At 35.9% G+C, this 22,155-nt stretch overlaps 1 protein-coding gene across 1 annotated transcript in view; it reads right to left on the bottom strand.

Moving 5' to 3' along the window:
- LRP1B (LDL receptor related protein 1B) overlaps window positions 1-22,155 on the bottom strand; it is a 610,286-nt gene that overhangs the window by 167,321 nt on the left and 420,810 nt on the right. Inside the window, exons 21-27 of the mRNA XM_056496787.1 lie at window positions 20,672-20,854; window positions 14,134-14,334; window positions 12,445-12,690; window positions 6,326-6,523; window positions 5,434-5,638; window positions 3,004-3,168; window positions 2,274-2,518 (exon numbers count right to left, since the gene is read on the bottom strand). Of these exons, the coding sequence (XP_056352762.1) occupies window positions 2,274-2,518; window positions 3,004-3,168; window positions 5,434-5,638; window positions 6,326-6,523; window positions 12,445-12,690; window positions 14,134-14,334; window positions 20,672-20,854 (1,443 nt within the window). The remainder of the gene's footprint in view (window positions 1-2,273; window positions 2,519-3,003; window positions 3,169-5,433; window positions 5,639-6,325; window positions 6,524-12,444; window positions 12,691-14,133; window positions 14,335-20,671; window positions 20,855-22,155) is intronic.

Raw genomic sequence — 22,155 nt, forward strand, 5'->3', positions numbered from 1 at the left:
AGTAGTGCACTGCCACAACTTCTCGTGGCTAAAACAGAGCTTGTCCTTTGCAAGTGGGTTTTTAAAATACAGTAGTAGTTGAAAAAAAAAATTAAATCTTTCTAGAAACCCAGTGTTTGTCATCTTGACATCATTCCTGGCACATAGCTTTGATTCTGGGAAAATGAGGGGGCCTCAGCTCACATTCCTGAGAATATTCTGCATTAGGGAAGAAACCTTCCACAATCCCCTCTGGTTTGCTGACAGCTGAACTTCTCATCCATACAAATATCTCACTTTAATTTCATTACCTTAAATTAGCATCTGTCCTAGATTGACTCAAATAATGTGGCTTTAGGCTACAGAGTTTATTTAGCTCTGTTCTACTTCATTTTGATCAAAATAGCTTCCTTGATATCTATTAAAAGCTAATAGACCTTCACCCAGGTAGGTAACCCAGATGGATATGGAAATATAAAATGTTCATCCTGCAGTGCTCCAGTCATAGTGACATTTAGCAATGTAAATCTACTCTTAATTTTATTTTAGGATTTTAACCTGCACACTGTCTTGTTAATTTATTGAAAAATAGCTACATATTCCAAGGAAAAACAAACAAGTAATCAGGCATTATCATCATTTATGTAGCTAAAATAAAAAGGTACTGCAGATTTGGAGGAAGAAATTGCTTCTGCTGGAAGACAATGATTTAGAGCAAACCCAGAGGCCAACCATAAATCAGAATCTGGTGCTTTCCACATCATAAAATAAAAGCTGCAATTACACAACTTGATCCTTGAACTTCTTGATTTTGGCAAAAAAACAGCTGAAGACTTTTCTGCAGTTTTTATTTGCCTGGAGGCCGAGGTATCTGTGACTGTGGAATACTGCTGATGTCTCCCTAGGCTACAGAATCCCTCTGAAGATGCTGTCTGGCCCCAGTCCAAACAGAAAGGAGTTGTTCTTTTTCTGACAGCAAGAAAAGGCAAACAGCAACTGTACTGCTACTCTAGAAACATCAAATATGGAGCACGAATCTCCATGTTCAGGAGGGGACCAATTAAAAGAAAATTGCCACCCTGTCCCCAAAAAAAAAACAAACACCCAAAAACTGCTACAAAACAAACAAACAACAAAAAAAAAACTATTTGAAAGATGTGTGCAGAGATGTATATTTACTTCACCTTTATTTTAACTGCCTGAGCATATATAATATAATAAGCAGAAGTCAAACAGCTTTTAAGAATGGTAGCCTGCTCCAAAATATAAATTCTGAAGAAGGGAAATAAGTGGCTTATTTCAGAACATGATGAAGTCCAAGAGACTTGACCTCCATTGAAAACTAGTAGCATTCAACTTCAATATATATTCATTATTATTTTAAGATAAAAGCATCAGAAAAATGCATGCTGACATTTTATGTCACATATTGAGAGGTCACAGCTGTCACCAGCTTGCACACAGTAACCAACAATGAGAGGAATTTTTTGCTTTTCCTTTATTCCAAGTGCTAGTAGAGAACATTCCTCAAATCTTCTGACTGCCAGTGTGCAGGGAGAATTCTGCTTGCTGGTACTCATCTACATTAGAGCTTTAGCCATAGTTTTCTATGTATAACTCATGCAGAACTGGGTTCCAATACATTTACAGAGCCATGCAAAACTGTCAGGATTTGAAATTTTCAAATCAAGATTGTTCACAACCTATTAGAATGAAAGTCTAAGTGCCTCACTGAGCACTACAAACCCTGGATGAGAAGAAAAACAAAATATCACTTCTCAGTATTTAAAAAAAAAGAACAACAACAAGTATTCATGAGATAAATTCTAAAATAGTATTGTATTAACATCAATTTCTTGCCAGGAAAGCTGAAATTTCTCCAGAAAACATGGAAAATTCTGTAACTAATTGATGGTCATCTCCCAGTGGCATTTTTTTATTTTCCAATATTTATGTACAAAGTAATTGCTGTCTTTTGTTAGATCTCACAATAAAAACTTATATTGTTTTCCTTTTCAGCATTGCTATTTTGCAGGGTATATCCTAAGCTAGATCTATATATATATGTGCACTCTCATAAAAACTTCTTCCACAGGGGTTGTGTGCACCAGATTTCATCTAGTGCGCAATACAACAGCTCAAGGCAAAATCATATTCAGATATTTATATATAAAAAGAATGTGATTTTCCCTCTTTAGAGGAGGAATAATTAATTATTCAGTAAATAATCCAGATATTTGCATATAAAATGAATATTTCCCCCCTCAGTAACAAATTATTCTATTAATTCTCACCTTGTGGCTGACGACTTGGATGATAAATCTGGAGATCAAATGGCTGAGCACTTGTTTTTTGTATTACACTGACATTTTGGCCAGTCCATTTATTGGCTTTGGCGAGGGTATTGGTCCTCCAGTCTGTCCAATAAACTTCACTCCCATACAAAGAAACAGCAAAAGGGTGAGAAAGATACTCATGGCCCCGGATAATCTCTATCATGTTGGTTCCATCATACAATGCAGAATAAATGGCATCCGATCTGCAAGACAACACCAAATTTAAGGTTATGTAAAAATAAAATAAAAATCACACATTGTAAAAACCTTACTCTATAACAGTGGTAAGACCAAAGAATTTCTGCAATGCAATCATTAATTTTATAGGTGATTAAGTTCATATTATTATTTTAAGTAGACATATGAAATGCTTGTTTGTCCAATGCTTTAATTTACCTCATTGCTGTGAGAAATACAACAGAGAATTTAGTTTTCTTTAAAAAAATAATGAATTAATTTGGGCCTTGCATGGATGAGTGTCAGGGAGGATACAAGGAAAGGCACAGGGAGCCAGGAATGTGGGTGATGCCACAGCTGGCAGGGCAATAAAATAAATGTGCATATTGTACATGTGCCTGCCCAGGGCTCTTTATGCCCATGGCTAGATTCCACTTCCACTGCAGCTCACATTTCTGCATGGAGCAACGAGGGTTTCCCACTGCCCATGAGGATGCTGTGGCCACTTTACCTGGCATCTGTCCACACTATTCTTTTCTCAAAGTGATCCACAGTGAGGCCGTTGGGCCAGGCTCCAGTGTCCATGTCCTTGTAGATGATCTTCCTCTCTGCTCCACTCATGGAAGCGGATTCAATGCGAGGGAAATTTGCATCCCAGTCTGTCCAAAACAGAATTCTGGTGAGAGGAAAAGGAAAAGAAAGGGGGATAGAAGAAAATATTAAAGCACGAAGAAAAATCTGAAATGGTTCAGGAGACAACAGTTGAAAAACAGGATCAATCATTTACATACTTTAAATGAAAGGATTAAACATAGATCAATCTGGGTCCCTATATAAATTCCTTAGGGTAACATGGAGTCAATATTTCATTTTTAGTGTTAGACCCACCATGAAAATAAAGATCTTTTTTAAAAAAACCTAGGGGTTTAATAGCATTCCCTTTTCCATGTGCATTTATACAGCAGCAGCTTGCCTTGTCTTCCCTCTATAATTAGAAACCCAGCTCATTAAAAGAAATCATAATGAGAGTCTTTGAAAGCAATCCATGGATAAGAAGGATGGGGAGGGAAGAAAGGTGATTTGAGGTAACAGGAATCAAGGAACAGGCTAAACAAGAGATTTTCAGGTACTCTTAAGAATGTTCTAATGAAGACCCTTGGACTTTGGTATGCCACTAATGAATTTTATACAGATTACACTTGCTAAGAAAACTTCAAAGACAGGTCTTATTGTTGCCTCAGTTTTGTACCATCTCCAATGTTTTTCTAATAAGAAGAACTTTCATTGTTATAACCAAAGAAGTGTCTTGTTAAATAACAGAAGCAGCATCAATAAAATAAATTCTAGCTGCTCTTAGATTACTGAATTTTCAACAACACACAGACTTGTTAGAAGAAAATTATACTTTTGATAGGAAAATTTATGGTTAGGTAAAGAGTTAATTGCAAAGAGCCAGATTGCAGTAAAATTTCTGACAAGTTTTTTTATTTCCCACTAAAAGACCTTGAACCTCAGCAGCCAGGGAGCTTCACAGGATGAGCCCACTCGTGCTGTCTGCTTGTCTCAGTTTCTGTTTCAGACAGGGCCAGGGATGTGTTCATCTCCAGATGTTTATTTTACACACATCTGTGCAGCTCTGTCTCCACTGGGATACAGGATTTGTGCACTCCTAACATGACCCTTTTCCTTGAATCTCCAGTGTTTATTCTTATTCATCTGTGAAAGGATTGAGGAGCTATTCCTGTCTGTGTTTAAAGATTTTTTTCTTTCCTAACATAAAGTAGCATCAATTGCTTCTAGCTCTTCAAAAGGCAGATTAAGCCTTCAGTTTCAAGAAGAGCTCTGATTTGATTTTTTTTTCCTCCCAACCATTTAATTTGAACAACTTCTCTGCCAATTTTTCTGCCAACAGGATGCCTCTTTTTAAAGATCTTTATAGATAAGCAATGCACTCTAAATAAGCTTTCTAAATCTCAGTTGAGAGGGGAAAAAGCCTTAATCATTAAAGCACCTACGTCTTAATTCACAATTTAGGTCCCAGAATTTGGGACCTTTATCAATCTTTATTTTTATATTTACAGCTTTGCTTCTACATGATAGACCATAGCAAATTCCTAAACAAAATTAAATATTAATTTGAAAACAGGCCAATTGTTTTATTTTGGCCACATTTAATTTGTGGTTGGTGGCTTGTCCCTTTTGTTGTGTTTTTCTGAATGTTTTTGTTTGTTTGTTTTTCCCCTCTCTGAAAGAGCAATAATTTTGGGAAGGGGATGGAGCTATTGAATATACATAATACTCTGGTTTATAGCATACCCCCAATGAATAGGTAGAAAAAAAAAAACCACTGACAGCTGGCAGGCATTATCTCCCCTTCAGAGATGAAAACCAAACACAAAAGTGGCATTTACCTCCCTCAGCCATTAGGTTTCCAGTAACATTTAAGCTGTATTTTTATAGTCCTATGAAAAGCCCACAAAACCCCAAACAAATAAGAAAAACAAACCAAGAAAAAAAAACAAAAAAACAACAAAAACCTAAACAAACAAACAAAAAAACCCAAAACAAAGGAAACAAAACCCTACAAAAACCAAAAAAAAAATTGGGTCTCTGAGAAGAATCATCTAAATCTGTCCATTAACCACACAGAAATTTTAGACCAAACAGCTTTTTGGAAAAAAAAAAAAAAAAAAGAAACAACATGGCAAAGTAAGTAATTTGCCAACAAAAAGTTCCCTTTACCACCTGACTTACCATTTTCTAATCCTTTTCACATAATAATGGATTCTTTACCATTCAAAATACACTTTCAAGAACTATCAAAGAAAAAATTAGAAACTCTAACTCACATCAAAAACAGAAATGAAACAAATATCACATCAAACATCTTTAAAATACTTTGCAACAAGGAAAAAATAATGGTTTAATAATTTATAATTACCCATATCTGGGATCCAGAGCAATAGCCCTTGGATGCTCCATGGCTCCAGCTATCAATGTTGTCCTCAAAGTGCCATCGAGTTTTGCTACTTCAATTTGGTCCAAATTGCTGTCTATCCAGTAAATGTTTCCTGCTATCCAGTCTACAGTCAGACCTTCAGGAGTGGCCAGGCCATGCTGCACCACAACCTCAATGGCACTAACACCTTAAAGAAAAAGAAAAAAATAAGATAAGAAACCAAACAACACACCAAAAAAAAAAAAAAAAAAAAAAAAAGGAAAAGAGTCTTAAAGAGCTAATACAGAGACTGGTAGAGTGAACATGGACATACAAGTTTATCAGATGTTCTTGGAGTGAATTCTGGATTATTTGGGGTTTGCCTTTTAGATTAAAGCACTGGAACATACACTTCAACAAAGAACATTTTGTAGAAACTCTTTTGTGTGTATTATGAGATTATATTGAGTTATAGGCAATCATTATGTCATCAGAATAGAGAAAAAGTCTTTCTGGATGCTATAAAATTTTGAAGCAGAATCTTTCACCTAGAAAGAGGAGATAATTTATCAGACATATGATAAATTCTTATTATCTTTTTTTAAGGTGAAAATAAACAAACAATAAAGACCCCTCAATATTACACTCACTGGACCAGGAGGAAACACCAGTTCTTTGCATTTGCCATTTTCTTTCCCCTAGAGCATACTGCAAAAGGAAACTTTGATAACAAAAGTCTTTTTCTACCTGGAAATCAAGAAAAACCTTGATACACCCCTTTCCAAAGGCAGAATGGCATCATAAATTCTGTTTCTGTGAATGGCAGCTCAGTTAAGACTGCTCAGGTCTAACACCCTGTAACTTACTGTTAAGAAAATAAAAACTCAATCCATACCTCCAGTATCAGAGAGCTTGCCCCTGTAAATTTTGTCCTCCACCACATCTGTCCAGTAGAGTAAACTCTGACTGAAATGAAAATCCAGGGCTATTGTATTTCTTAAACCAGGAACTAGGAGGCTGTAGTCACGCTTGTGAAGATCAATTTTTCTGATTTCATGTCGAATAGAAAAAATTATGAAAGCCTCGAATGGATCTGAAAGGCAAAGATTAAACATTTCAAAGGAATAATAAAAAAGATATTGCTACAAATTGATATAAATGACAAGTTGAAGGTGAACAACAGAATACTTTATCAGGAGAAACAGATGATTAAAACAATTCATCTTTTGATAAGGAGTCTTTCAATTACTTTTTCAGTCCAACAGACTTCTTAATTCTCCCTTCTAGCATTATCTTTGATCCCAACTAGAGATATTAGACATTAAATTTGGGAATATCAGACTCAGCTGTTGAACTGTATTTTGTAGCTCTAGCACAATGAGCCCATAGCAAGAGTTCTAAAAAGTTAAATTATCAAATTTAATATCTGCTTCTCCAAAGGTTCAGAAAAATGAGACCATTAAAATATTCATTGTTTCAAAGGCCAATCAGCTGGAACAATTTACTAATACATAAAATACCTTTGGAATACACAGCATACCCTTTGTTTTCAATGGAAGTGCATAAAAAAAAAATCCTCATGCCCAACTAACAAGCAAGAAAATGAATATTTGATGTGCTTACTGATACATGCCATCACAAATCTAGCTACCAATAACTTTCTCCTTCTATTGTTAATGAATTAATGCTACATGATTTGTGCCAGTGAGTTCATATCAAAGTGTGCAAAAATATCTGTAAATACGATCAGCATTGGTCAGCCCAGCTATGAAACTGATTTTTTTTATTATAGCTCTTACATAGATTAAGAAAGCTTTTCCAAGCAAGTAGCTGTGTTAATAAAACAAACAAGGAAGACAAAAAATTGGATTCTATAAACTGTTGAATCAAGTCAGTATATCCATGTTGATATTTTTTAACAGCCATCCCTTTCTGTGGGAAAGTAGTTGTTCCTCCCAAACCACTCTTGAGTTCCTTCACCCAAAGGGAAACAGATTATATTGGGAGCTTTGCTTTCCATACAATTAAATCTATTATGTAAATTATTATTGGCACTTTATGGCAATGGGCAATACTCCTGCTGCTCAAGGCTCCTGAGAGTCTCTGAAAAATTTATCTCTTGCTCATTCACTTGAACACTTCACTATTCAGTTCCTCCTGCAGCTCCTCTTCTCCTGATACCCACTGCACACAGACTAAATTATCTGTGATGTTTTAGGCTAATCAGGCACCTCAGCAGAGCTGTGTTTCTGCTCTTGAAGCACTTGTTCACAATCTGGCTTGAACTTTCCAAACGACCCTGCTATTTGTAAAAGCAATGAATGACTTTCTGCAAAGCAAATTTTTCAAAGCTCTGAAGTGGTCAAATAATTAAATAAATGCAGAACAGGATCACTGACATTAGTAGCTGTTTCACAAGCACCATTTATCTGAACTTGAGACACACTTTAATGGCACTTTCCAAATTCTGATAAATTGGCAGCTATTATGCAGGAGGCTTCTATGGGGATTTTTGGCAATTCCAGCGCCTAAGAACATAAGTCATAATCCTCATCAGTAGCTTATTTTGTATTTCTCAGTAATTAACAACACAATGGGAGCAAAAGAAACAATAAATGTGTGCTATGTTGGATTGTTTTTTCATTCAAAGTAGAGGAAGTAGAGTTTAAGATAAATAACCTACAGTGCAAATTATCTTTATGAAAAGGATTAAAGTTCAATGGGATCTTGACAGGATTTATAATTTAAATAAACACAACAAAACTCTAAACCTGGCTGACAACAACCTGCAACTCTGTACCCTCCTCTGAACACAGCTTTTGAAGAAGAGCTTGAAAAGAAATAAATAAAGAAATAAAAGAAGGAATGAGCAGATGTTCCAAAAGGTCTAGAAATCATGGCCTGCAAGGGAAGAGAAAAAAAAATCTGGAACTGCTTAGTCTAAAAAAATGGAATAAGAAGATGATGTGGAAGCACATTAAATTCCCTTAAGACATAAAAGGCTTATGAATTGAAAACGGGAAAAATCCTGTTTTCTGTATAAATAACAAGTAGGGCAGGGATTAAAGGCTTAAACTGGACCAGGAAGACTCAGAAAGACCAGAAAAACAAAAATCTTCAAGAGTGTGAGTCAACAAAATATTTCACCTCTGGGAAACTTGGAGTTTATCACTGAAGGTGTCCTGAAGGTCTTGGAAAGCAGATCAACAGCAGCAGTATCAGCCAGGCTTTGATCTTCCTTCCAACCTGGTCATTCAATGGCTTTATAAAATCAGCTACATTACAGTGAACTGGAATTTTCAGGCTCAATCAAATAATTAAAAAATAAAAATAAAAATAAAAAGCTTCCATCATTCAATAAACCCCAAATTTAATGTTATTTTCCAGATTAATCTTTGAGAAATTGAGACCAAATACTTTTTATTCTGTAAATTGACTAAAAGCTCTTCTGTACAGTCTCAAATCAATATAATGGTTATTGCCTACATTCTTTAAAACTTTCAGGAAAATTAACTGTTAAAAATTTCTTTAGAAAAATCATACATTTCTGCACTACATGATTTCATAAATGCCTCAATTTTTTTTACCACAAAGATTAGGATTTAAAATATATGATGCAAAAAAAAAAAAAAAAGTATAAATTACATGAAAAGCTGTTAAAAAATCTGCTAGAAGAAAACTGCCTAAACAATGCCATCAAAAAAGACTCCATAAAGAATAATGCCTCACATTTTTCAGTGGGTTAAATTTGAAATTCTTTCTTAGGGAAAATTCTTACTGAACCTAATTGCTTGATTGAAGCTTACTGTAAAAACTGCAGCACAGCAAGCAATCTACACTATGCTTTTATGAAAATTACCTAAAAGAAAAACAATAACCTCATAAAGATTCTGAAAAAAAACAAACCTTCATTAAAAGTTTGACACAGCTTAGAGAGGATTGGACTATTTTGGACTATTCCCCTCTCCATTTTATTTTTGAAAGGTACCTGAAAATTATAACAGAATTGAGTTTCAAACCAGCTAAGATCAAACAGACAGACACATCATCCTCTTTTTTTTTTTTTTTTTTAAATTTATTTTCCTCAAAGGATATATCTATATCTATCTATCTATCTATGAAATGATATAATGGTTTCCACTGCTTAGAAAAGGCTGACAGTCAATTTTAAACTGTTTCTGAGCTCATCTAACATTTATTATACCAAAGTCTGAAAGGTTGAATGTAAACATGAAATTTAAAAGACTTTGAAGAACAGTATTTTTTTTTCCTGAATGCTTATTATCATTTAAAAGAGCAAGAGCAATATACCAGCACAACTTATTTTGAAATGTGTTCCAAGAGAAGCCAGGAACACAAATATGAAAACCTATAATTTGTATTGACTTTCTATCTGAATAATGGAGCTCTGTAACACACTCTTAGCTCAATCAATACGAATTTAAATCTAAAGGAAACATTTAATGTTCGGGAAGTCAGTAATGTAACAATGCCAGAGCAGCAACAAGCAAACGAGATGAGAACATGACATGGAAAGTGAAGAAACTCTGGAGGAGAAAAGAGAAAACACTTAAAACCCTCATGAAATGAAGATAACAAAAGTAGAAATGAGATATCACAGAGGGAACTAAAAAAGGCTTTGAAAAAGAAACTAGAAAGAGAAGAACTGCTCAATTCAAGCATTTTAGTTCTATTTACTTAATATTCTATAACTCTTTATATCTCTCTGGCAATTCATTAGATTCCTCTGACAAACACACTTTTTAATAGTGAAATGCAGTCAAGGAAAAAAGTTAGAATCACATAATTCCTGCATTTTCAGCACTCATATTCCCATTCTAATGGGTTCACAAATATTTTTTTTTACCATATTCTGAAAATGTATTGCATACTAACTTAACATATTATTTCTTATACTTGTGAAATGTTACTTATACATAGGAAAATGCTATTTCAGATAGAAAGAAAAAAAGGCTAAAGGGGAACATTCTCATTTTCTTCTGAGTAATTTCTTTTTCTTCTGGAAAACAGATTATAAATTACTTTTCTAATAGAATACACACCTACTCCTGGTTCAAGGCATCTTAAATCACTATGGCTGTTCTAAGAATTACTTCATAACAACTGAAATTATTGAAATAGTAGTTTGGCATTTGGGGGACAGCTTATCTTCATAAGGTCACTTTGAACTTTATTTGTAATAGTATTATAGAAAAGCTTTTTCTTCATTCCAAGTTCATTCAAGATCTCATGCCCAGAGACTTAAATGATGGCGACATTTTGAGTCTCACAGATTCACAAAAGAAACCAAAATTGTTCTCACTTTCCTAAAATGCCCTTCACACAGTCAACTACTGAAATCTCAGAGGATCTGTCCTCCAGAGAACTTCCCATGTCTTTTGGATTAAATAAACTGGAAAGGGCCAAGATTATTTGTGCCTCTAAAAGCATTTGCCATATTTAATATGGAAAAAAATTTGTCAGAGCTTTGATGGCATTAAGGTAGCATCATTACAGTTTGTAAAGAAAGGTATCATTTTTCTTACTATCAGCTGCTACCACAGGTCTCAGATCATATATTTAGTATTACATTCTTTGAAAAAAATCTGGAGAAATCGTTTTGTAACTTCAGATTCTCACCAACACCAGTAAACATTAAGCAGAAATATCTCATGGGCTTGAGACACCCGAGAAATTGTAGTCTCACTTTTCTTATTTTATAGCACAAGTGAGTATACTCCACTTTTTTCCCCCATTTAGTTTCCAAATATTAGGCATTTCTACCTGATTTAGTCTAAAGTTTGTTTCAAGCTTTCCTCATATGAGTTACTAACACTGTCTTAAATTCTTTTTAATCCTCTCATGTCTCTAACCCAGTAAGAATGCACTTTTTTCAGTTACTGGAACTGTCCATAATATAGCAAATCAGATTGATCAATTGATTGATTGAGAACCAGACCAAAGCACTGACACAAAGCAAGAACTTTAACAGCAATCATTGCAGAGTAAGAATAAATAAAGAATATCCTAACCATATTTACTGAATTGTGAAATACCCATATCAGCAAAAGACAAAAGAAAAATGTTGAAGATATTTCTGTTCACAGTTGCAAAAAGATATGAAAGAATATCATTCTATTCTCTGTGAAAGAATAGAAGTATTCTAGAATAAAATTTTCAAAGAATTCTGAATCAAAGAAAACTGAATTATGATAATCTAGAAAGCAAACTCAATATTATTTTTAAGTCCCTACCAGAGAAGTAAAGGTGTGATAACAGTTTATATTGCACATGCATGTTTCTGTTTTACACACAACACTGCACCTGAACAACACACTCCTAACATAGTTCCAAAAGATGCTTTAGTACTCGTTAATAGACAACAATGAGGGGAATGCATTCCCCTCTCCTGCCTTGACTCATGTTGGTTTTCACCTTGATTAGTGAGCTGAGCAGGCTCTTACTGCTGTCAAAAAACAAGAGCCAGAATGCCTTAGGTGAAAAAACAGCTTAAATATTTAATTCTAAAAGGCAGCATATAATTACACACTCAAAATTAATCTTCTGAACCCTCAACTAATACTGATCAATATCATGATTGATCCATTTCTTAAAAATACATAGCAAAATCCCCATATGGAACACAAAATTATATTGTGTATATACATATATGTCCATACATATTAACTGTACATGAAAAACTGTATAAAACTTCAAACAATTTCAGAATTATACCATGTTAACATTCCTAGAAAAACGTGGTATCATCATTCTTAGGTTAGCCTAATATTTCAGTATTCCTTCAAGAATAGGGACAGTTTTAATGAGTCCTTAGATTGCAATCAACCCCACATTTGGATAATCCCAGCCTGGATTTCTTAAATATAAAAATATAAATTAAATAAAAAAGATATATATATATATAAAAATTTAAAAAAGTGTAAGAAGCTCTCAGTAAATGGCCCTCAGTTATTAACATCCTGAATATTGAACATGCACCAAATCTCAGCTTACCAGTACTAACACAACTCTCTCCATCCTTACTGAGCTTCCAGCCCTCATAACATGAGCACTTGACAGTATTTTTATGCTGTTCACAAACTTGGCTACACTTCAGGTGCTTGGTGCAGTAATCCATAATCTCACAAGTTTTGTTGTCTGCAGTAAGATTGAATCCTGCAGGGCAGGAGCACACAATTCTTCCTCCAGGAACCACAGAACACTGATGGCTACATCCACCATTGTTAAGTGAACATTCATCTGAAATAACATGGAAAAACAATAATTAAGGGCTGCAAAAGCTGTCAGTTATGTTGCATATGGTAAAGTCAGCTAAAACACCTACAAAGGCATCCAAAATGGGCAAACAAAATTTATATTTATAAAACAGATTTTTATACTTGTTTTTAAAATTATCTGGTGTGCAACCATTCTTCTGGTAGCTTTACTGCAGCCCTTCAAGATTTTAGCATAGCTCCATGTCCAAGTGGTGATCCTCAGGAGTTGTTTTGGGATTGACACTGTTTAACACCAATTTCAATGACATGGACAGTGGGATTGAGGGCACCCTCAGCAGTTCCTGATGAGCAGAGTTGTGTGAGTGATGCAGCAAGGAAAAGATGCCACCCAGAGGGTCCTTGCCAGGTTTGAAAGGTGGGGCTTTGTGCAAACAACTTAAAGTTCAACAAAGCCAAATAGAGGAGCTGTACTGAATTAGGACAGTCACCAGCACAAATACAAGCTGGAGAAATAATGGATTGGAAGCAGCCCTGAGGAGGAGGAAGTGGAGGTGTTAGTGGATAAGAAGCACAACCTGACCTGGAAATGTGAGCTTGCAGCCCAGAAAGCCAAATGTGCCCTGGGCTGCATCAAATAAACTGTACCTCAAAGGAAGGAGATTCTTCCCTTCTATTCTGGTGAGACCCCACCAGCTCTGGGGCCCCCATCATGAGGAGGATGGGGACATTTGGACCAAGTGCAGGGAAAGCCACAAAAGTGCTCTGAGGGCTGGAGCAGTTCTGCTCTGTAAAGTGGCTGAGAGCAGGGACTGTTCAGCCTGGAGAGGAGAAGGCTCCAGGGAGATCTGAGAGTCCTTTCCAGGGCCTAAAGGGGCTCCAAGAGAGCTGGAGAGGGACTGGGAACTAGGGATGGAGGGACAGGACAAGGAGGAATGGCTTCAAACTGACAGAGGACAGAGTAGAGTTGACATTGGGAAGAAAGTTTTGACTTTGAGGGTGGGGATGCCCTGGCACAGGGTGCCCAGAGAAGCTGTGGCTGCCCCATCCCTGGAGGTGTCCAAGGCCAGGTTGGAAAGGGCTTGGAGTAACTTGGTCTAACAGAAGTGTCCCTGCCTAAGCTGGAGGAGCTGATATTTAAGGTGCCTTCCAAGCCAAACCATTCTATGAACTCAGGATTTTGTGGTTGGAGAGAACTGCAAATGAGCTCAAGTCTTTTCCTACACATCAATGCCCTTTAAACTGTTTACCTCCAGGAATGTTTGAAAATGAAAGACTTGTCTCCTTTGCCTTCTTTGAAGAAAACAAAAACTTCAAGCATAAACTCAGTGTGACTTTAACTAAACAAAACCCCTCAGATAGGCTCTAGTGCTAAAATTTCAGCACAAGAACCTTTTTTTTTTTCAGCAGGAGGCATCACAACAGACAGTAACATGAGCAATCAGAAAAAGGTGTCTAAAAGAAGTACCACAAAGATCGCCTTCATCAGATCCATCAGGACAATCTCTTCTCCCATTGCAGAGCTTCTCAGGCTGTAGGCAGATGGAGGTATCATTAGCACAAGGGTATTTTGGTGGTCCACACAAATAGCCCTCGCAATTATCCTCATCAGACTGATCCTCACAATCAATATCGCCATCACATAGCCACGCTTTGCTAATGCATCTCCCTTGGGGAAAAGAGACAATAAACACAGCAAATCAGACTGCAAGCAAACTTCAGGAGGAAAAAAAAAACCTTCAACAAAATATACAATTTTTTTCTCTCTTTTGTTTTGAATTATTCTTTTCTATTAGTACTTCTTTCCTCTTTGATGAGCAGAAGGAAACCAACTTGCACTTACACTCTTAAGTACTGTCCACAGCACTTTTGACAATCTAATTTTTCAAACACCAGTCCTAGTTATCTGTGTGCTGAACAAAACTGCATATAGGCAGGACACAACCCCAAAATCTTTTAAATACGTCAAATGATACAAAAAAATTCTAATTATTTTTAATTTTTGCTTTCTTTTATATTCTAGTGCAAAAGCCCTCCATGGGAGCAATGTTTTCAATATATGACTTTTAATTAGCACGGGTTTCCAAAGAAAAAAATTTTCTAGGAAGTAGACACATCCCCAGTGATGTCAGATAAATGATGAGCTTTCAGGCAAAATAACTACAGCAGAAGAAATTTCTTAAATTACTTCAGTTTTGTCAAACCAGTGGTCAGAAAATGTCTCAAAAGCAGGGAAAGTAATTTGTGATGACCATCAATGTTTAGAGATGCAAGAACGCCTCTTGATTAGAAAAATGGTTTTAATCTTTTAAATCATGCAGATATTAAATTAGAATCAACATGAGCAGAGATTTTAATGAAAAGAACCAAGCTTGTGAATGCTGACACTTACAGGTGTGTGTAAGGTGTGTGCTTCTGTCCCAGCCTATTTTTCTATTTGCTACCTACAGCCAGGAGGGTTTAGCTGTAAATTTTGATAACACCAAGACTGAACAGAAATGTCAAGTACTTTATTTTCCAATTAATGGAGAGAGAACAGGTAGAGCCACAGGTAATAAAGCTGACCTAGAAATTTTTAATTTTTTTGCCCATGAATGAACTATGCAGAGGAAATCAATTGGAATGGGAAGGAAGATCCTGGCAATGTTCAGTTCCATTGACAGCAATTCTTGGGTGGAGGCCCAAGCACTGACTGGCAAAGCCTGAGACTCCTAAGGTCAAACCTGCTCAGCATGAACTGACAAAACTTTCTGTCCACCCTTCCCAGCTTATACAATATCAGATTTTAATTTTCTTAAAAAGACACATTTGTTGAAGATTGGTTTAATGCATTTTGTTTGACATTTTAGTCTTCTTCTGATGCAAAAAAATGATGATGTCTTCACAGAAAGTCCAGGGGATAAAATACAGTGAAACAAGAACAATGGAAAAAAAAAAACAACAACATGATTCTGCAGCACTCAATAGGAAAACGTGAGACTGTTTCCACTTTTGGTGGAGAAAAGCAAGAAGTGGAACTTCAGGATAATACTACACTGAGTGTGGGGATTAAATAACAGAACATCATTTTGCCAGTGCAAAATCAGCTTGAAAACCAACAGGGAGGGGTGGCAATTAGAATGAAAAGCTTCCACTATTTTTTTTAGTAGCCAAAGTCCCAAATATCCCATACTCAAAAGACAGAACTGCACAGACACTAGGAAACAAAATTGTATGCATGATATGTATGCAGCTTATCATTACATGCAATCACAAGTATTTCAAAAACGTGTCCTTATTCTTTATTATCCTGAATGATCATTGATTTTATATATTACTGTAACACTGCAGTAGAATGCAAGCTAATGGAAAATACCAACATCAACCAAACCAACCATAACCCAAAGTAAATTGAGGTTGCTTCCAATCGAGCTCCTAATCTGTTACTTTAATCTTTTATGCATTCAAATGTTTACAGGGAAAATCAGTTTCCCTGCCTTTCTTGTACCTTAGTGAAGATATGTTTTATAATGAAAGATTCATCTTTCATTATGATAGATATGACATGTTCTTAAGTAGAATATACTTTCAAGGAATTAATCTTTGCCAAGATTCTAAAGAGATGGACTTAATGAAATATTATGAATGTCTTGAAATCATTACTTAAAATTCACTGAAGTATTTTTCCTTTATTGCCCCTTAGTGAAACTCACACTTCTGGTTTCCAGGAACCTCTTTAGTAAAATTCCATCATAAATTAATTGCCTCAGTAGCTGTAGCTGCCCTTTTCCATAGATCTTTTGTGTAACACAGTGAAATAAAAGGCCTGAGCAGCAGCTATGTGGGAAAGCCTGATTCAAATGCTTCTCCAATGGTTTTTATTGCCTGCAATTCTTATCAGCAGAATTAACTATTTATACACTCCTTAAGTCTTTGTCAGGATGCTGAACCCAGGAGAGTTTTTGAGTGATTACAACTTCAACCATAGGAAAACTACTTTGGTGGAGCATTAATTTCACTGTTTCCTCTTACAGCTAATTCTTATTGCCTAGAGGTGTAATGTAACCTTCCTCAACTTTAGAATGGACTCAATCTCAATCCCATCAACATCACAGAATGTTCCAACCTGACACATTCAACAAAATGTTGTGATGGTCAGTGATCTCACTTGTCCTGTAGAACACATGTGGGACTTCGACAGAATCATGTTGTTTCAAAAAAGTGGTCATTTCTCAATTTAAAGATTTTAGTAGAAAGTAGATATTTATAAATGACTCCTGGATGAGACAGGAGAGAGAAAAAAAAACAAAAAAAAACCAAAAAAAACCCAAAAAAACCCAAACCAAACCAAACCAAAACAAAACAAAACAAAACCCAACGCACAGACCTGAAGAAGAGAGCAGTTACCACAGAAAGCAATGTGGCCATGCACTAAGGACAAAAATCCGACCAATTTCCTCATCACGTTTCTGGAAAACCTTTCCTTCCCAGCCTTTAGGGCACAAATCTAATCTGGACTCTGACAATCCCCATCCAGACAGCACCAGTGCTATTGCTGTTCCATTCTTCCAGCACCACTGTGATCAGCACCCATTGACTTGATTTCCTCTATGTACATTCCTTATTTTCCATTCCAGATCAGAATTACTTCTTTCACCAAAAATCTTTTTTCCCTCTAATTTATTATTAGATGTAAGGAAAAAAAAAATTAAAAAAGGGAAATTATTAAAAAATAGTCTACAGAAGAGCATCAAAAATGGTAGGGTTCCTTCAACTGCTGCTTGAAAAAAATAAAAAAGAATAGTAAATATGACAAATAAACATTACAGCTCAGATGTACTGCTAACTAAACTGAAGTATTCATGGCTCTTTTGCATCTGCCTTCACAGAAGTACTTTATTATGATCATTAGAGTAATTAGATGACATTTTAAGTGAGATTGCACAGATTTTGCTCTTGGTGTAGCCCTACTAACTGAAAAGTAGGGAAATGGAATAAAAAGGATAAATTTATGTAGTACATAAAATTGAGCTGAAGTACATGCCTGTAATAATTTTTGGAGGACAGAATCAGAATTTCAAATAGAAAGTTGGATCTTTTTACAATTTAAAGTAATCTAGTCTAATTTAAAAGAAGTTTAATCTAATTTAAAACCAAAAAATAATTGGCTAGCAGTAGTCCAAGAATAGTCAATCTCAATCAGGTAATGACTGCTTCTCACATCCTACTGCTGTGCAACCTCTAGTACATTTTTCATCACACATAACTACAAACAAACATTGGATGGTTTTGAAAAAAAATCACAAAAGCAATTCTGAAATCTGGTAGCTCAAGTGCCCTGCAGCATTTTGGCTGACTTTGGGTACAGCAGCTCAAGGACTGCCCAGGCTGGACAGTTCCAGCGAGACCAACAAAAATAATAAAGGGGTAGAAACATAAAACAGAAATTGAAGATATCTGAGGAGAGAAAAAAAAAAATCTTGGTTTATTCAACAAATAATGCTTTTAGGGACCCATATGGCAGAAGTCATTCAATATCCAAAGGAGTCAGATGACTTGTTAGGAATAAAATGTTCAACTACTAGAGGCAAATGATAAAATGCCATCCATACAGGATATAGAACACCCCCCACTGTAGATTGTTAACTGAATATTGGAAAAGGAGCTGGGTACAATGGGTTCTTGAGATCACCATCCCTGTAAGCAGAAAAATCCCTTTTGGCTGAATGCTGACAATTCTGGTTTTGTAGCTTGGCCCTCATGCCTGTGGCATTGTGACACATTAGCCAAAGCCAAAAAGCCTCAGTAAGGAAAGATCCTGCAGCAACTATTAACAGACATAAAATAAAAAGAAATGAGCAAAAAATGGGCAGAACTATCTCACTTTTGCTCTTCTCACCAGCTGCCATCTCCCTCCCCAAGAACTGGCAGTTTCAGCTCCCTCCATACTCGTGCCCCTGCACACACCCATCACATTCTGTATCAGATGTCACCACCCAGCAATCAGTCTCTGAGGGGACAATCAGCCAGTGCCTCCTCATCACAACAACTGCCATGAATGTGCAAGCCAGACAATATTATTTCTTTAGAATCATGCAAAGAAAAAATTCCATTTATTCTGAAACATTCCAGTAACTATTTCTCATAAATCCATTATTACTCCTTTGTCCAAACCACATTAAACAAATGGAAAAGTAGCTAAACAAAAATTTGCCTTTGCTGTTTTCTTCTATATTACTACATGCCTCCTCCAGAACAGCAATTTTTCTCCTTCCAGGAGGAAATATTGCAAAAGAGAAAATTATGTCTGTCATAACTGGTGGCTCCAGTGGTGTTCCACACAACAAATGCATGATTGCATTTTCCTTCAAATGAAAGCCATATACACCCTTGAATTTAGCAAATTTAATGGATATTTTTGTTTTTGCTCTATTTCTATGTGGCAGCCAGAGAACCTTTCATCCTGTAAATTGAGACAGTGCCCTCCTCTAACATGACTACAAACATAGGGAAATACATAATGAGGGAATGTAGCTTGGACTGTGGACTTTGAAATGGGGTTCTAGTTCTCTGTTGAAAGGAAAACTCACTCAGACAATTATGCTGAATTTAAATCCTTGATATTTCCTGTTATTATGGCAGCTGTATTTAGAAAATCTTAGCTTACCACCAGAAAGTTTCCATTCTCTGTCTCTAAAATCATTCAGGACAAGTAAGAAACCAGAGCCCAGCCTAAAAAGCACCTTTTCTGAAAGGAGTAAAGCCCAGTAACTTGTATTCCACACTGCCTCTAACCTATCTCTCTGTTTTCTCTTAACTAAAGTAGTAATATCTTATCTCATTAGCTTTCCATATGCAGCTAATCAGAATAAACCTCATCTATTGAGATTTATCCACCTTTCTTTCCTCTAACAATTCCACTTTGGCCAGTTGGGTGGTGTTAGCTTTTCCCCATTTGGGCACAAGGAAATACACTTGCTCCTGGTGCTGACTATTTCCTGTATCAGGGCTTCTATCAACCAGTTTCAGGAAAGAAACCACTCTCTTGGAAGTGAATAATACATTTGTACTTCTAGAAAGTGTTTCACTTAACAGCTATTTATTTTACACGTCTTCAGGGAAATAGAACAAAAATGTTTTATTTAGACACAATTCAGTATTACATATTTCTTTCTCAAGACATCACAATTTTTATAACTTTAAAATCCAAGTAAGAGCAAGTTACTTCAGGACAGAGATCATATAACTCCTCTGACACATTTATCATGCTTAGCTGTAACACAGGCATTAGAATGGGTTCTCCCTTCCTTCAATATTTGTAGTTGCCAATATCCTACTTCTTACAGCCTTCATTAAATATTGCTGTGAAAGTTATTTTAGCCCTAATATCACACAAAGCTTTGAAAGAAATCACAAAAAAATATTAATATCATACTGACATATATTAATTTATTCCTTAACTGGATTTTCCCTTTAAAAAAGGTTCCACCTAAACGTTATTGTTTATTTCACTGCATATCCTCATGCAATGATTGCCACATTCTTATAACACCTTTTTAGTGAGCATACTTAGAAAAAAAACATTGATTTTACACATAATCAAATAATGTATTTTTATTCCAGTACTGCTCTTCAGATTTCCAGTGCTGTAGTTGCAATTCTTCAGAGTATTCAAGGTACTTTATACCATTTGCTTCAACTTACTTCTAGGGCCAAAAATGGGAAATAGAAGAAAAAAACTTTGGAGCACTCTTAAATGCTTTATATAAGTATTTGATGTGATGTACTGTCAGAGAGAGTGGTTTCAGCATTAAGTAATCTCAAAACTCATCCACTTCATATTGAAAATCAGAAAACAGGGCATGTAAATCAATATTATTTTCCTTGTAGGAATACGATGAGTAACCTCACCTTATTTGTATTGAGCATTAAAAGCATTAGTTAAAGAGTAGACATGTGATCAAACAACACAAACTCACACAGCCACACAGAGCAAGGGAGAGGAAAATGCATCTGCAAGCACCTACCTGTGCTCTTGCAGGAGAACTTTGTTTTCCCATCACACTCTCTCAGGGTCCCATTGCAGCCTCTCTCATCACTGCCATCCTCACAGTCCTTTTCCCCATCGCAGCGCCACAGCTCAGGAACGCAGCTCCCATCAGGACTGCACTGAAATTCCCTCCCACTGCACCTTCCAGGAGAGGGAGTTTCTTAGAAAAATAAGAATTACATTGAAGAATTTGCTTGTGTGAGTCTTTTTTTTCTGTCCAAGTCTACACTTAGAATCCTTTTCCTAACCCAAACCAAAATCAGAGTCCTGAGGCACAACTCTCAAAATGCCCTATTCCATCCTGTAACTCATCACCCCAACACAAACTTCAGACAAACTCTTTCTTATCCTCCTCACTTCCTTCACTCCTCCTCCACTACATGCTCAATACCAATTTTTATTTCCTTTTTGCACATCTGTCAGACAGGAGGGAGTTTGGAGGTATAAGGAGGAGCAAGGCTGATGAAGTTTCCCTGGTGCTTTGCAAACCCTGTGCTTCATCCTCAAGCTGGTTTTCCTCATCCTTCATCATTCTCCTTTTTTCCCCAGCAAGGTCCATCTCCTGATAAACAAAACCTGAAAGGTCACACCTGTGCTCTGACAAGACCTCCACACGAGTCTGGTTTTGCTGTTGCAGCACTGGCAGAGCAGCTGGAGCTGCTCCAGACCCCACAGCAAAGGAGCTTCACTCAGTGCAGCCCTGGAATCAGTGCTGACTGCTTCAAACAATCATTACTGGAGATTTTAATTATTCATCACATACATAATTCTCTAAGCATTTTCTAGCTTATGGCCTTTTCAATTTTATTCTTGCTTTCCTTTTCACTACTATTACAACTGCATTTCTATCATTTAATAACATACTAACGACAATAACATGAACTTTAAAGTAATGGCATACTTATACTTTCCTGCTTGTACCAAAAAGCATTATTTTAATCCATTCTTATAGCACTGTTTATAAAGATACATTTTATTTTATTTTATTTAACATTCTTTTGTTGTTTTTCTTTCTTACATAATTACATTCTTGTACTCTATCATAAAAGGTTAGAGCAAGGCTTTAAGTTTCAAAATAGAAATGAACAGGGGTAAAAGTGGGCTGTTCAGTTTCAGACTAATCATTTTGATAGAGATAGATAGAAATTATTTTTGTGAATATATAAAATTAAGGACTTCACTCATGCTGGCATTTTCATAATTCATGTATTTGTATGAGGTATCAAACTAGATTTAGAATATAAAGTTATGAAAAGGGACCAATAATATTGTGTACAAGTACTTCGCTGAAGAAAAAAACATCAGGAGACAAATATGAAAGATATTCCCTCATTCTGAATTTATTATTCTTTATCCTATGCCATAAGCATCCTTCCCTTCTCTCCCCACTCAAATAAATACAACATACAGCATTTAAATAGGGCTGCAGTTTGTTAAAATGCTTTTATGTAAAAAAACCCA

This window comes from Oenanthe melanoleuca, chromosome 7 (assembly GCF_029582105.1).
Source record: "Oenanthe melanoleuca isolate GR-GAL-2019-014 chromosome 7, OMel1.0, whole genome shotgun sequence".
NCBI lineage: Eukaryota > Metazoa > Chordata > Aves > Passeriformes > Muscicapidae > Oenanthe > Oenanthe melanoleuca.